This window comes from Beta vulgaris, chromosome 2 (assembly GCF_026745355.1).
Source record: "Beta vulgaris subsp. vulgaris cultivar EL10 chromosome 2, EL10.2, whole genome shotgun sequence".
NCBI lineage: Eukaryota > Viridiplantae > Streptophyta > Magnoliopsida > Caryophyllales > Amaranthaceae > Beta > Beta vulgaris.
The window spans coordinates 55,665,400-55,681,969 of NC_079203.1; the positions used below are offsets into that span (position 1 = coordinate 55,665,400).

Here is a 16,570-nt window from a genome sequence, read left to right on the forward strand (position 1 = left end):
GGCATACTTGCTACACAGACTTTTTATTTATTATAGCCCGTCCATAATTAATAGATACTTCATCCGTTTAGAAATAGTTGGATCGTTTTATACTTCACACTTGTCGATGTACGGTTTCAAACGTTAATATCTTCAATTATCAATAAGAAAATATCTTCAAATGTTAATTTCTTACTCCCTCCGTTATTAGTTTTTGTTTTTCTTCATATTTTGACTTCTTTTGCCTATCAAAAAGCTTCTAAATAGAAAGAATACATAAAAACGCACGGAGTATTGATTTTTAACTTTTTAGACCCCTAATCCATAACTAACAGGCATAATATTGTAAGTATATTACGCTGAAAATTTTGTAAGTAAAAATTTAAAAATAAATCATATACGTAAGCATATTTTTTTAATTTTTAGTTAACAAAATAGTATTCTCTGTAAAGGCTTTTGGCAATATATTATCATAATATTATGTCGTCTATGAGCAATCCCAATAATTTATACCAAATAGTACAATTCGTATTATTTCCACATATGAGCAAAGGTTCATATTATTTTTAGGATTTTTTGTCCCAAACTACCTTTAACTTTCAAGTTTTTGCGAGAAACTACCTTATAAAAAAATTGTTGTCCTAAACTACCTTACTTTACAATTTTGTTGTTGGCAGCTACCTTATGCCGGTTTCCGACATTGACTTTTGTTTTTTCAGTTCAAAATTGTGGGAAAAACAAAATTACCCTTGTGGGAATTGAGGAGGGTGATTGTTTCAATTTTAGTTTAAGTAGAAGAGGAATTTAATGGTGGATTGGTGGTATAAAGTGTCACATAGATATGAGGGAGAGAGCGCGCGCACAACGGAAAAGGAGGAAATTAGGGTGGGGAAAATTAAAAAAAGGGTTTGAAGAGGTCAAGTGATATAATGTGACAATAAAAAAGCGAAAAAAACAAAAGTCAACGTCGGAAATCGGCCTAAGGTAGTTGTCAACAACAAAATGGTAAAAGTAAGGTAGTTTGGTACAACAATTTTTTTATAAGGTAGTTTCTCGCAAAAACATAAAAGTTAAAGGTAGTTTGGGACAAAAAACCCTTATTTTTAGCTAAGAAATAAAATAGAACCACGAATTTCAAGGTGTTTTTATTCCTTTATTTCTTTTCATTAAATTATACAATTTGACTTTCATGTTTGTCAACACTAAATTTGACCAAAATTTTTATCATACACTAGGCAATACTGTGAGCATAGTACATAAAAAGCTATTTTTTACTCATTGTTCATTTGAAATGGATTTCAAATGAACAAAATGTACTAAAAAAGAAGAATTTCAAATGAGCAAAATTAGTCTTGAATGCACCATGCTCATAGTATATCCGAGTGTATGATGAATGAACTCAATATTGATCATTACTATTTATAAGTAAAAACTATAAAAAACGTATACTCCTATTTTTTTTTCCACTTTTTTTATAGTCTACATACAATAATTGAATAATTCGATACATAGAGAGTAGTTTAAGTCAAAATACAAATAAAACATCATTTGTGCTTTGTTCAAACAGTTGAATGGTAGGAGTAGAATGCACCATATATTAATGAATAGAGTTAGGCATAAGAATAGGTTAGTTATCCTCCATTAAAAGATAAAGCCAAAAATTGCCACTATTTTATATTATAGTTGCTAATTGTAGTAGGTTTGCTACTTATAAGTTACAATTCCTTTACTAGTTATAGCAACTAGTATCCTATATCTTGCTCTCTCTCTTTTTTAAAAATTTGAAAAAGCTACAACAAGCATCATGTAGTATCAAAGCTCAAGATTCCATTGGACTTATATTCTCACAGCGTTTGAACGGTATTTCATGTTGGGCTTGTGATTCAAGTGCAAATTCCCGGTCTAATACCTTACAATGTTCAGTGTACTTCAATTAAGCTTTGTAAGTTGTTCCATGCTGAAAATAAACTCAGCAACTTTGTGTTTCTTAAAAAAACTCCTCTCTAGTGGAAATTTTGTTTGATTTATTACCAATTGATTGGTTTTATATAAAAAAAAAAACTACTAGATGAACTAAGTTTATGTCACCTTGTTTTTTTTATCCATATGAGCTACAAAGGCAGTGGAAAGTACAAAAAAAAAGGGGGATTTGAACTTGTGACCTATCATTCACAGCACTTCAATCTTAACCATTAAGCAAAGACATCCTTGGTAGTTTAGGTCACAAGTTAGTTCAATTTAGAACACATAATACCTGTTTCATTCCTTGTAATTACCACCGTTTGATTTCACATTTATTGATTGATCACAACATACTATTTTTCATTCTATAGGTAAAATTTAGATAAAGAATGATATTTTGAAATATACATTGACAAAAATCCAACATATTATATATACTACTAGCAATTGTTTTTTATGATCCATCTAAATTTATTGATCCTTAGCATATTTGGTTATAATAAAGTATGTAAATAGTGTAAAAGTAAAATTATTATAATTAAATGAGGAAATAGGTGGACTAGTTTATGATAAACCCCCTTGCCTTTTCAAATTCAAAGTTCTTTAAGGGGGCGTTTGGTTCATATAATGGTATGGGTTTGGAATCAGGAATGAAACCAAGGTGGTATGGGTTTGGAACTTGATACTTAATACCTTGTGTTTGGTTTCATTTAAGAATGAAAAATCTTCTTTTATTTGATACATAGAGGTAAGGTATGAGCCATACCCACATCCCCCATAGCTTTCTAAACCCCATACCTTATGGGTTTGAGGTATGGGTTTAAAATTTAGAAATAAGTTAAACAAACACTAGGTATGGGTTTTGTTCATTCCAAACCCATACCTCATACCTAAAACTAGTGAACCAAACACCCCCTAACTTTTACAATAATTTTTCCAATACTGTATAAAACCACCAATGTAATATCCTCATACGAGAATAATCAAGATGAATTTAAAAAATACATATAAGATTAATGTCCTACTCCTCCTATTACAAATTACTTTTATGATAAAAACTCTACTCGACTTATATATGGTCAAACTCTCTTCCACCGTAACTCCCAAGCTTGTGTGTTGATGATCATTCTAGCTCTTTATTACATATATCTAGTATATATGTGAACTCTTGAGGATTTTAATGTCCATTTTTTTTATCAATATAACCCTAACTAGAAAAGAAAACTACTACCATTAACTTACCACCTTATTAGTTTAAAAATAAGAATAAAAAACCTAAAAATCGATCAAACAAAATGCAAATTATTTACCACTCAATTTTCGACTTCACACGCATAACGTATATATAAGACTAGTATATATTCACATCCACGAAGATATGTTCGCATTAAGCTCATCCCCACCTTAATCCAATAACTATCAGCAAAGCACCATTCAAGCTTTGTTCTTTTGAATATATTTTTCAGTTCAATTCAATTTAGTAATTTTCTCTCACAGTTTTCATTCAGTTCAATTCAATCCAATCCAATTCAATCCAAAAGAACACGAAGTCACTCATCCACCCACCCGTGTGCTTGTGCAGTTGTGCTCTCTCTTCCCCACATTTACCCACCTTTCCCCTCCTTTAAATTCTTTCCCTCTTACTATAAACACTTATATAACTCCCTCTCTTACTTTCTCTCTCCTCAAACTCAACTTTCCCCTTAAACCATAAAACCATAAAACCATAAACCAAAAAATAAAATAATGGACCTCATCCTAACACTCACACTCACTTTCACCACCATTTTCTCTCTCCTCCTCCTCATCTACCTCCACCGCATTCGGGCCCGACAATCCCTCCCACCGGGCCAAACGGGCCTTCCCCTAATAGGGGAAACTCTTCAACTCATATCCGCCTATAAAACTGAAAACCCGGAACCGTTTATAGACTATCGGGTGAAGAAATTCGGGCCGATTTTTACTACTCATGTTTTCGGCGAAGCGACTATATTTAGCGTCGATCCTGATGTTAATCGGTTTATACTTCAAAATGAAGGGAAATTGTTTGAGTGTAGTTACCCGGGTTCGATCTCGAATCTACTTGGAAAATACTCACTACTTTTAATGAAAGGAAATTTGCATAAAAGGATGCATTCTCTTACTATGAGTTTTACTAATTCTGCTATTATTCGTGACCATCTTTTGCTTGATATTGATCGATTGATCAGCTTTAATTTGAACTCTTGGCCATCCAAAGTTTTGCTTATGGAAGAAGCTAAGAAGGTATTTTTTTTTTTTTCTTACAACGAAGTTTTTTAATTTTTTTCATTCATATAAGCCACGAAAGTAGTACAAAGTACAAAAACGGGAGGGAATTTCGAACCTGCCACCTATAGTTCACAGTACATCAATCTTAATCACTAGGCTAATACATCCTTCGTTGAATTTTTATTTGTTGTTTATTAAAGGATTAGTTATGTTTCTTTTAATGTTTGATACAATGATGATTAGGATAATCTTCTCTTATGGCATCATATCGTGATTGATTTTTTTTTTTTTTTTAGAAACAAAATAATACTACCTCCGATTTACTTCATCCGTTTCAATTTAGTTTTCACACTTTTATTTTGAATAATAACTTCTCTATCTCTCTCGTGTCACATACAACCATTTTAATTATTTTCTTTTTCTATCTATCTCCTCTACAAAAATTACCTAGGAGCTCATGATTTTTAAAGCGTCACAACTAAATTGAAACAGAAGAAATATATTATTATTGCAATGATTTGACATAAAGTGTGAATAAGAAAATGTCTAATCTATACTAATATATTAAAAGGCGTGCGTAAATCAGGAACGGTGCCACGTGGCGCTCTCCCTAGGGAGTTTTAGTTCATGTAAAAACATGTAAAATGAAAAAAATGAGAAATTGCATAGCATAGGTTTTGATCCCGTGACCTCAAGTTCATATACTAAAGTTTTAACCACTAGACCAAGTTGTATTTAGTGATATCATATCAAAGTACAATATTAATAAATGAAAATTTTCTTACCCGGGGCATAGCCCGGGCCTAATAACTAGTTATATAATATAAAACAAAGGTAGTATATGAGTTATTATAAATTTTTATGGTACGTGTTTTTGTCATAAATTTTTAAACCAACAACTAATTAAAGAAGAATACACACTTCTAAAAACCATTTTTCATTTGAATACTATTTATCAATCAGTTTTGACAATATTTTTCTCACTATTATTTAAGATAAAACATAATTAAGTGGGATGTTGTTCGTCAATGCGAAAAATTTCAAATATCGAATTTTTTATAGAACACTATTTATCAATCAGTTTTGACAATATTTTTCTCACTATTATTTAAGATAAAACATAATTAAGTGGGATGTTGTTCGTCAATGCGAAAAATTTCAAATATCGAATTTTTTATAATTTTTTATTATACGTAATTATAGATATTAATGTTCAAAGAAATGTGTGTATTGTGCTAGGATAAGGTTGAAGAATTGAGGTTGAACACTTAATATAAAAAAATTGATGAATATTTTTCCTAATTAGAATGCATATTTTTCTTTTCCTTTTCTCTGACTTCGATGTTTGACCTCCTTTTATCTCAAATTTTTGTTTGACCTTTTAACTTTTATTAATTTAGGGGGGAGGAAGGATTAGTTAAAGTTTAGGACAAGATTCAAGAAACAATGATAGTATGAAGTTGGAAATTTCGAGTACTCAATACTTAAAAAGGAAAATAACACACCACTAATATTTATTTTATAGCAACTTTATAACTAAATGTGGGGGCCATTTTCCCTCGTGAAAGAAGTATGACTGTGTTAGCAAACTCTTTAATTGTTTTTGCAATTTGTTTTCCTCCTATGTTTAATTTCGTAGTACTAGTCCTGTTTTTTTCTATTTTTATTAGATGGAAAAGATTACTAAACTCAGTACTATGGAATTGTGATTTTTGTTTTGATGCTATTGAATTGTGATAGCTACTAGTGCTAATTTTACGTGTAACATTTGATATACATCGGACCACATGCCACTTTGTGACTGTCCCTATCATTCGAGGAAATATTAATTATAAGGCGGTCTAAGATCACTACGTCATTTAATCATCTTATCGTTAAGCAATTAGCCGAACTATTTAGAGACAATCAAATGATTTTGCATTATATATAAGGAGTTGATCTAGGTTTACGGTTAGTTTTTTTTTTTTTTACTCAGTTCTTAACATGTTATATGTTACACGATCCTTGTATATTAGAAGGCAATATAGGGATTAACGAAATTAGCCGAACTATTTAGAGACAATCAAATGATTTTGCATTATATATAAGGAGTTGCTTTAGGTTTACGATTTTTTTTTTTACTCAGTTCTTAACATGTTATATGTTACACGATCCTTGTATATTAAAAGGAAATATAGGGATTAGATGTCGACCTACTAGGAAACCTCAGTCATTTAAACGAACACCCGAAAAAAATTGTAATACCCAACTTATGTTTGATGAGAAGCAAACCTTAAATTTCATGGTCGGAAGGTGCGAGCTCTAATATAAAAGTAGAGTAGTGTAGTCTTTAAGTACTAATCTTGAATTTTGGTAACTTAAATAATACTACTTCACTAGAGTATATATGTAGTGTTGTTAAAGTTAAAGGGAGAAATCATTGTGATTTCCGGCAACAATAAGTATATGCACATTTTTGATGATCTGTTTATTCTCCAACTTTTTTGTGTTGCTCAATGTAATACTAGTATATTTAATGTACTATAAAGTAACACTATATTTTATAGAAAAGTTTGAAGTTTGATTAAGAATATGATTTGATGTATAATAAAGGTAATTAAGCTAAATCTTTTTTTGATTACGTGTGAATGCAGATTACATTTGCATTAACAATGAAGCAGCTACTGAGCTTTGATCCTTGTGAGTGGACGGAGAGCGTTAGAAAAGAGTACCTACTTGTCATTGATGGCTTCTTCAGCATTCCCCTGCCTTTCTTCTCAACCACCTATAATCGGGCTATTAAAGTAATTTTACCTAGTTTATTTTTCTCTACTTCATTCATCATTAACACTTTTTTTCTTCTTTTTTACATCATTAATATGTTGCACTTGGTCATTACCCTACTGTTAATTTATCCGTAATGATGCTTCAGGGTGGCCAAATTTTGGAGATCTACCCTAGTTGTTTCTTTCCTTTTTTAAAAAAAAATTACGCAACTGTTAATATTGTTCGTTGTGGCCGACCACATCTGTTAATCGGCCATCTATTATTAATCGCGACTTGCCACTAATATTTAAGCAAGAACATTATAATGTGCTTCCGCCGTTTAGAAATAGTTGCATCATTTCTATTTTGTGCACTATTCACATCTTACACTTAGATTGTCTTTGGTGATTTATATTTTAGGAAAAACATAGTCATGTGGAATCTTGTTAGATTTGTCTCGATGTAATTTTTTTTAAAATAATTTTTTTATAATTTTTACTTATTGATAATTAATGGTTGAAATCATACATCGGTATGCGTGAAAGTTAGAAACGGTGCAACTATTTCTGAACGGATGAAGTATATTTTTACAATGTCAATTTTATTCATAATTTTTAAATATATATATTTATTTAAAACAATCATATAATTTCCTCTTGTTAGCTTAGAGACCATAAAAAAGACGAGGACAAAATTTTGGGATAAGGGAGCACATGCATGTATTTATTTAAATTTTGTAGGGAACTAGAACTAGTACTCCTTCATAATTGATATTTCACCCAATTTTTTTTATATGAACCATATATTATTATCCTTTATCATTTTAGATATTTATTCAATATTTTTTTTAGTAATTATGCGATGCTAATAGTGAAGCAAGCAATATGATTATAAGAGAAACATATAAAGGAAACATATTGGACATAGAGGGAACATCTATGGGGCCTATATCATGTATGGAACCCCATCTTTTCTTCGACTATTTGAGTAAAAGTGTTCCAACTTTCCTATGAAAATGTGTATATGTGAATGTTAGGAACTTTTTCTATAAGCATGTAACGAACTTTACTATTGCAGTACACATTTCATAACTATGCCTTGTTATTTTGTTCACATGATAACTTGCATTTTGTCCTTTTATATATGTATTGTGTAAAGAAATTTGTTTTTAAGATTTTTGCTTTAGACGTGAGGATTATACGTTTGCGCTAATTAAATTTAGATTGAACTATGAAAATCCCATCATATTAACTAATGGAGTAATAATTATTGTGTTTTCAAGGCTAGGACGAAAGTGGCCGAGGCACTTGGCTTGGTGGTAAAGGAGAGAAGACGAGAGAAGGAGCGAGGGGAGAGAAAAAACGACATGTTAGGGGCAATGCTCGAGGAGGAAGCCGGTGGCGGACTTTCCGACGAGATGATAGTGGATTTCCTAGTGTCTTTATTGGTGGCAGGCTATGAAACCACCTCCACAACTATGACTCTAGCAGTGAAATTTTTAACTGAGACTCCACTTGCTCTTGCTCAAATTAAGGTACTAAACTCTTTTTAACCTTTTCCTCTATGTTCTTTTACATAGTTTCCATAAAATTATAAATATCTACTTATATATATGGTCCACAAAAACCCCACGAGTGCCATCATTTTATGGTCACTTTTTAGAAGCTTCATCATCTTCTTATCTGAATTCTTAGCCAAAGACACATTGAATGGTTGGATTTAAAAGCCATGCATCCAAAATGATAGAATAAATACAATGTAATGTGGGGTAAATTGATGTTGAAAAAAGAATAAAAAAGAATTTTAGCTAGTAATTAATTATAATTAAAATTAAAGTAACTTCTTCTATTTATGATAATCCACTTATATTCAAATGAAAAGTTCATACATAATGTTGGTCAATTATTTCATGGCACATGCAATACATGAGAAAAAGTAAAGCTTTACTTGTGTTTGCATATTGTTAAGTCTCATCAATCATAATTTATAAACAAGCAAACTTTTTGCAAGTTAAGGCTCCACTCTTTACGTTTAATTATTTCGGAAATCAAGAATTCTTGACCGATGATGTATCCTACTTTTAGTTTAAGGGGGAGCATAGAAGGCCCATGCATTCAACAGTTAATCGTGTTATTAGGGTCTGTTTTTTTGACGTAAAACAATTGAATTGAACTGAAATGAATAGTGATATATGAAAGTAAAAGTATTGTTCAGAATTGAATTGAATTGAAAATAAGTTGGGGAGAAAGATCCTAAGTCATCAGTTATTGCTGGAGATTATCAAAAAATGGAATTTTTTTGCCTTGAGTTTACCTATGTTTAGATAATATGTGTGCATATAATAGAAATATTTGAGTAAAGATCTTATTTTTTATTATTTTACATATATCAAAATTTTTACTAGAAATTTAGCTCCAAAACCAAACTTTTACTCCTATCTAAGTCTCTAATGTATTCAGTTTATTTTGTTGAACTAAACTTATTTTTGATTATATTTTTATGTTTAGTGTATTTATAATTGTAATTTGGTACAATAACCATTGATTTTTAAGGTTGCAAATTTTTGTGTTGGCATTGTTGTTTTTATGTTATAGTAGTATACTTGAATAATAATATCTCATCCCTTTTTCTATTGTTTACTTTCTCTTTTTAACTGAAATGGTGATTAAGAAAATTTATTTTAAAACCAATTAACATATTGATATAAAGAGAAAAGAATAAGTAGTCAAAAAAAAAGTGTTGAAAAAAAGAGAGAAAAAAGTTTGATGTAATCGACAGAGACTATAATATTCCTTCTAAAAAAGGAAATGAAAAAGCTACAAGATATATATAAAATACTCTAGATTTAAGACGGAAAGATAGATATGTCTAGGAGGGGTACGACCTTATGAGTATAACATATTTTTTTGATCGGTAAAATAAACTTTTTCTATTAGATCGGAACCTCACACAAGTCAATCCCGTTCGAGTTATAGTGTTTGACCTTATGAGAATAAGGGGGTGGTAGAGGAAATTTCTATCCTAAAAGTGTCAAAAATGCAAATCGAATCCTCAACTTAAGGTTGAAAATTATGTACAATCCTAACTATGTTAAACTTAAGATTTGGAAGGTATTGTTCACGTTTTTGGCTGTGCCGTATCTTGTTGGGTGAGATTGAGAGAAAGAAAGGACGAAAATCTTATCTATAGCCCAACCCTTCCGACAAGAACATTTATGCCTTTTCCTAAAGCCTTCACTAGTTTCACTACTAGTAGCTCTTTGGGGTGAGGTTTTCCTTATCATCTCCCTTTTCTCCAAGAAGTCTAACTTGCAAACCTGACTGGTTATACCTATACAAGGTATCAATTCAGTAGGATCCTTCATTTTACCAACTTAAGAAAAATATATACAATACCTTCCAAATCTTTGTGGAAGTTGGATATACTACATTACATACACATTATAACTTATGGAGTATTATTATAACATGGTTTTATGTTGGGAAGAATTGTGGAGGGAAGAATCAGGACAGTATAGTTAAACCTAACAGTATGGGAGTATCCCATTGCTAAAATAAGAAAAGAGAAGAAAAAAAAGGTGGGATTAGCACTTTGCTAGATTTATTAGGTAGGTTTTGTCCTTTAGCTGCAAAGGAATGAATAGTTGCGGTTTCTTGGATACCCGCTACCCACGTGAGGGAGGTATTTTTGGTACAGCATAATATAGAAATGTATAAAGGAGGATTAGGGACCAGGATACCAAAGAGATATAGCTACTACTAAGCTTTACTAGCTAGGAAGTTGGAGATTTATTGCATGGTTGGAGTATTTATAGTGTGACAAAGAGATGCTATTGCTGCTTTTTTTATCCACTTTATATTATCAATTGGGTAGAGATTCCACATCATGTTGTCAAGTTACGGGGTTCGAATCGCACTAAGTGAAGTACACTTGAAAAAGAATTCCTCTTATAATTAGCACTCCTTCTAACTTTCTAAGTGTCTGGGTCTCTAGATCAGACCTTATATTAGGACAACTTAGGCTATGTTTAGTTCACCTGAAATTTTCTGATCTGAACTTATCTGATCTGATCTGAACTTATTTTTTCTAATCTGATCTGATCTGAACTTATTTTTTCTGAACTGATCTGATTACAAGATCTTATCTTTTAGATTTCTCTCAATATATAAGAAAAAATATAGTCATGTGGGGTCTTGTTTGATTTGTCTCAATGAATACTTTACTAATATTCAATTATTATAATTTTTACTAATATGTAATGAAAGATATTTAATAGTAAAAATGAGTTTAAAAACTGACAGATCTGATCTGAACTTATTTTTTCTGATCTGATCTGATCTGATGTGATCTGATTAGATCTGAAATAAGCAAAAATAAGGTGAACTGAACATAGCCTTAGAGATTATTCATCTTACTAATGTTATTGGCTAACTGACTATACAGATTATTATTACTCTCTTCCTTCTATGTATAATTTCTCCATCCCTTTATTTTTGTAAGATGCTTTATTGGTATTGGCATAACTTTTTATAAAAATGATGTGAAGAGGAGAGATATTATAGAGATAGACATAAAGTTGGACTTATGTGACAAGAGAGAGATAGAGAGAATTTAATATCAAATAAAGAAACGTATATTGATATGAAACTTCTGAATACGAAAAACATTGCAATTAAAAGGAGGAAGTATTTAAACTAGGTTAAGGATTAGATTCTGGTGATCGATGTCCTAGACGATCAGAGAAATGTTTAGAGATATACATGTAAATTAATTTAGCAAATATTGAAATTTATTTTGATTTTGTATTAAATTAGGAGTACATGGAAAGTAGAAAAGAAATACCGTAGTGATAAAAGTTAAGTTTTGCGAGCTTTAACCTTGGGTTGAAAATATAATAATACAGAATAATTTCAGAATTATAATTATAAATTTTAATGATTCAAAATAATTTAAGATTTATTATAATTGTAAGTTTAAAATTATTCTATATGATTATATTTTTATGATTATATTTATTGTGAGTTTTGTGACTGCAAATTGTGTCTATCAAAACTACTTTTGGATGATATTTATTGTAACAAAAATTAAGTTAAGCCGTAAAAGTCAAAAATAGGAGAAAGAGGTTGTGAAATGGAGTACTACTGAAATGTGAATGCGGGACAAATAAATAAGAATGCTTTCTGGTCTGGGACTGATGGATGGAAAGACATTTTAAGCATCTTCATGTCTCCTCTTGCTTCTGATGTGTGTCAGATTTTAGGTTACACTGAGGGAAACTAGCCTTTGACTCTCTTAGTACTTTGAATCCTTGTAAAAAGAAAGTAGATCTATACTGTATTTTTGCTTTTACCCTATGATGTTTTTTTTGTTGGGCCTCCTTTCGGTAATCTCGTGGTGTAAAGAATTTTCTCTATATTGCAGGCTGCACTCGCACATAGTCACTCATTCAAAGACCCTACGAGCACTCGCACATAGTTACTCATTCAAAGACCCTACGAGCCCCAACCCCCACTCCCTCCTCCCATAACATTGAAATTTTGCTTCTATCGAGATTTGAACCTTTTGATTTTCAAGGTGGGGTATAGAAAATCATAACATTGGACATAAGGGTACTTGTACTTTTATCCTGTGATGTGATCCTCTTTTTTTGTTTGAGGAAATTAAAGTTGCAAAAATACTACTACCTCTTTTTATTGTGTGCAACGATTTGACATAAAATAGAGAGGAGAAATGTCTAATTGTTGCAAATAATAGAAAACGGAGGTAGTATATGAAATGTAATTTACATAGGGACGTCTTCTCTTTCACTTGAAGTTATTGAGCTTATGAGACCTGATAAATACTTTGATTGAATCAAACCATATTTCACCTTATATCTATTATATATGCCAATTCTTGAATAGTTTGATATCAACCTGAAATATCTATAAGTATTGCCTTTTATTTTTTTAGTGTTTTAACTAAGAAAAAACATAGTCACACAAAATTTCGTTCCTTTTTAATTGCAATTTTTTGACTTTCTTACTATTTACAATTTGCCTTTTTATAACTAAGAAAAAATATAATCATATGGAACTCCGAAACTATAGGAAAATATCATAATTTGAATGAATGGCATCTTCAGAAATTACTCCCTAGGAATATTTTTTGACAGTGTCCCTAGGAATTATTACCTTTGTTTTTTAACTATAGGTAATTGTGAGTCTATATTTTGAAGGCTAGAAACAATTCAGAATGTAGAGGTATAGATTCTAGATGCTATTCTATAGTATTTTGTTTGCTCATTATGTCTGTAGAGCATTGATGAGGTGCACAACCTACTCTAGGAGGATTTTTCTAACATTCTCCTTTTCTCTTGGAAGTGAAAAGTTTTTGCAACATGAGCAATAGAAATTTTGTCTTCTTAGGGAGTAAAAGTTGACTCTTTTTTATTTTTTCCTTTTTTTTTTTTACTCGAAATACTTATTTTTCCATTAAGTTCAATGCAATTTTTAAGTATGAGAGAGGTTCAAAGGAAAAAAAGAGAAGGTCTATGAAATTGGAAATAGATAAAGAAAAAGGAAAATCAAAAATAGAAAGTGTTGTAAGTAATTAATTATTTTCGTTTTAGGAAAGTATTGCGGGTAAAAAGAACAGAGGAAGTATGTAAATCCATTATTTCATGTCGTGTCATTTTCACGTTTATTTCGTATTGTCCTAAAATGCTAGTGATAATTAGTATCTTCAATTTTCATTTTATTACAGGAAGAGCAAGAAAAGATAAGAGCTCAAAAGGGTGAAGATGAGCCTTTGCTATGGACTGATTACAAATCAATGCCCTTCACTCAATGTGTAAGTTTCAAATTATGTTAATTTTAAATTTTGCACCAAAAAAGTGTATACCTTATTCTTCAGCTCAAATTATCAATTCTATTAGTTATAATTTGATTCAGTTCGATTCATTTCAGTTACAATCAGTTCAATTCAGTTTAGTTATTTTATGCAAAGAGAACATACCCTAAACCATATATTCGACGTATTCCTCAAAGCCTCAAATATACTCCATTTGTACTGCGAGTCTAGTTGCAACATTTGTTTTTTAACGATCTCCCATGCACATTATCATTTTCGGATTAAAGTTGAGAACTTTAACCATAAAGATACAAATGCTGCAACTAATTTGGGATACGAAGACTAAAAGTTATGGGGTGTGGCAGCCTACGTTTGCCTACAATTTCACAAATAGTCTCATTGATGGTATCTTTCTTGTGTTTTCAGGTTGTGAATGAGACGTTGCGAGTCGCAAATATCATCGGAGGCATATTTAGGCGTACTATATCAGACGTTCACATTAGTGGTACATAATTTCTCCTGCTACTTAGATCTTCAATTTTCAGGTACTAAAACTTATGATCTAGCAGATCTCTTAACAAAAACTTTGCTATTTTTGCTGGGACTTTCTGTTGAACAGGCTATACAATACCAAAAGGATGGAAAGTGTTTGCGGCATTTAGAGGCGTACATATGAATGATGAATACTTTAAGGATGCTCGATCGTTCAATCCTTGGAGATGGCAGGTAATTCATCAGTTAATTTCTGTTGTTATGCTAAGATCTAATTTCCATTGTTATGTTAAAATCTATAGTCGGACTCTTCATTGCACCTTAAATACAATAGTCAAATTCTCGATAGTTCAACACTTCATATTAGCCGTAAATGATGTAGTTTATCTTAAGATAGCAGGAATAGACACTTGGACTCGTAAGTCATACACCTCTGTGTAGTATGAATACTTAGACTCTAAGTAATTTAGGCTACTATATAGTGAAGATATATATGTATTTTTAGACAATGCTTTCTTTTCTAGATCTAAACGAGGTTTTTTTCGATGTTGTAACATGAATAGAGCGATACAGTAGCGTGCCCTCCAAGTGCATTTACTCCATTTGGCGGAGGCCCAAGATTGTGCCCGGGATATGAGCTTTCTAGGGTCTCAATATCCGTCTTCCTCCACCACCTCGTCACCAAATATAGGTATGAACAACTCTTCTGGTCCCGCATACTTCTAAAAACGTCATATTTTTTTGTATTAAACCGCTTGTTTGTCCATGTTTTTCCAACAGTTGGGAGCCTGCCGAAAAGGATAAATTGGTCTTTTTTCCAACAACTCGGACACAGAAGCGATACCCCATTTACGTGCACCGACGAAATCTAGACATGTAAAGAGGAAAACGAGGGATGTGAGAGTTTAGAGTATAGGAAAGTTGTAAAGAAAAGGGGAGAAAAAAAGAAGAAAAAAAATGAACCGTACATGTTCTATGGAAATAAGGTGAAACAAAAAATTGAGATAAAATTAGCTGAGAGATAAAATTGGTTTATATCTATGAGATTAAGCTGCTCTAGTTGTTCAGTAAAAAGAAATGAGCAGTTACTCATGATTCTTTTGGTGACTAATATCCAATAGTAAACATTAGAACTTACACCATTGTAAATGTTTTTACCAATTTCTATTAGTTAGATCTAATTTCTTCTTTATGGTCATTTTGGTCTTGCTTTTCATAATTTATTGTTGGATCTTTCTACTTTTAGCCCCCACTCTATTTTGGCTGGCTACTAACTAGTCACATTCAAAATTATGATGTAAATAGAAACTTTTTACAATGGGACGTCGTATTATTCATAAGACTTTATAGAGACAAGCATAGTATGTGTAGGTTAGGATAATAGAAAATTCTGACACATCTATAATACACATAATTTATATGTTTATGCATAGCACGTTACGTGAATGAGGGAAGGTGGTAGCTTAGTGGAGTACCACCCCGAATTTTAGGACATTGTTTAGGATTTGGATCCTCATTCTAACAATATGTTAGGACATTTTATTTCTGGGTTGTTTAGCCTTATACCTAACCTCTGAGCTGGTGTGTCCTGTAGGCTAATAGCCTAACAAGGGTTGATCTTCAAACCAATAATCTTTCTTAATAAAAAATAATAATGTGAAAACGTGCATACAGTAACACACCATCATGTATATCTTACTCTAGATATACGGATTAGTATATATTGTATAAAGTTCATCGTTGATTTTATACGATTGATCTTAGCTTACAAAGAATAAATAGAACTCAACTAGTAGACCTGGACAAACACTGTCGCATAAATTTTTTAGTGGTGCTTCCAATGGCGAAAGCAATTATAAATAATATTTGTCACAATTACTTGATTCAAGTACAATTGATATTCTCTCAGTATAATTGTTGTTTCCTTGTGATTGTTCAACCATTTTACCGATTTGATAACATAGACTCTACACTAATACGCCATCTTTCAACCATGTTATCGACTTGATAACACAAACTTGACAAGATTCAAGAAGTTTCGCGCGGTGATTTTAGTGGGTACGTTCCATACAAACTCGAGGTAGTAAAAACATAAGAACAAGTTGTACTAATTACTAGGGATGTTCATTTCGTATATCCGATCCAATTCAAAATTTAGGATTTGGGAAAATGTGACCCGAATCCGATCCAAACATTTTTCGGTTCGTATCAGGTCGTATATCAGAAATTCATTGATCATATCTTCGAATATCCGAAAGCTAAATTTTTTTTGAAATTTTCAAAGGAAAAGCTCATAAAACAAATTTTGAAT

At 31.4% G+C, this 16,570-nt stretch overlaps 1 protein-coding gene across 1 annotated transcript; it reads left to right on the forward strand.

Moving 5' to 3' along the window:
- The first annotated feature begins 3,587 nt into the window (after window positions 1–3,587).
- LOC104903459 (3beta,22alpha-dihydroxysteroid 3-dehydrogenase) lies at window positions 3,588–15,457 on the forward strand. Its single transcript, XM_010691495.4, has 8 exons — window positions 3,588–4,206; window positions 6,825–6,974; window positions 8,219–8,470; window positions 13,681–13,767; window positions 14,194–14,272; window positions 14,387–14,493; window positions 14,823–14,950; window positions 15,040–15,457. Exons 1-8 carry the CDS (start codon window positions 3,688–3,690, stop codon window positions 15,137–15,139), a joined length of 1,422 nt encoding a protein of 473 aa, XP_010689797.1. The 5' UTR covers window positions 3,588–3,687; the 3' UTR covers window positions 15,140–15,457.
- Window positions 15,458–16,570: the final 1,113 nt, after the last annotated feature.

Coding starts and splice junctions, on each gene's coding strand:
- LOC104903459 (XM_010691495.4), top strand. CDS start 3,688: ATGGACCTCATCCTAACACTCACACTCACTTTCACCACCATTTTCTCT. Junction 4,207..6,824: donor TTATGGAAGAAGCTAAGAAG/GTATTTTTTTTT, acceptor GTGTGAATGCAG/ATTACATTTGCATTAACAAT. Junction 14,494..14,822: donor TCAATCCTTGGAGATGGCAG/GTAATTCATCAG, acceptor TAACATGAATAG/AGCGATACAGTAGCGTGCCC.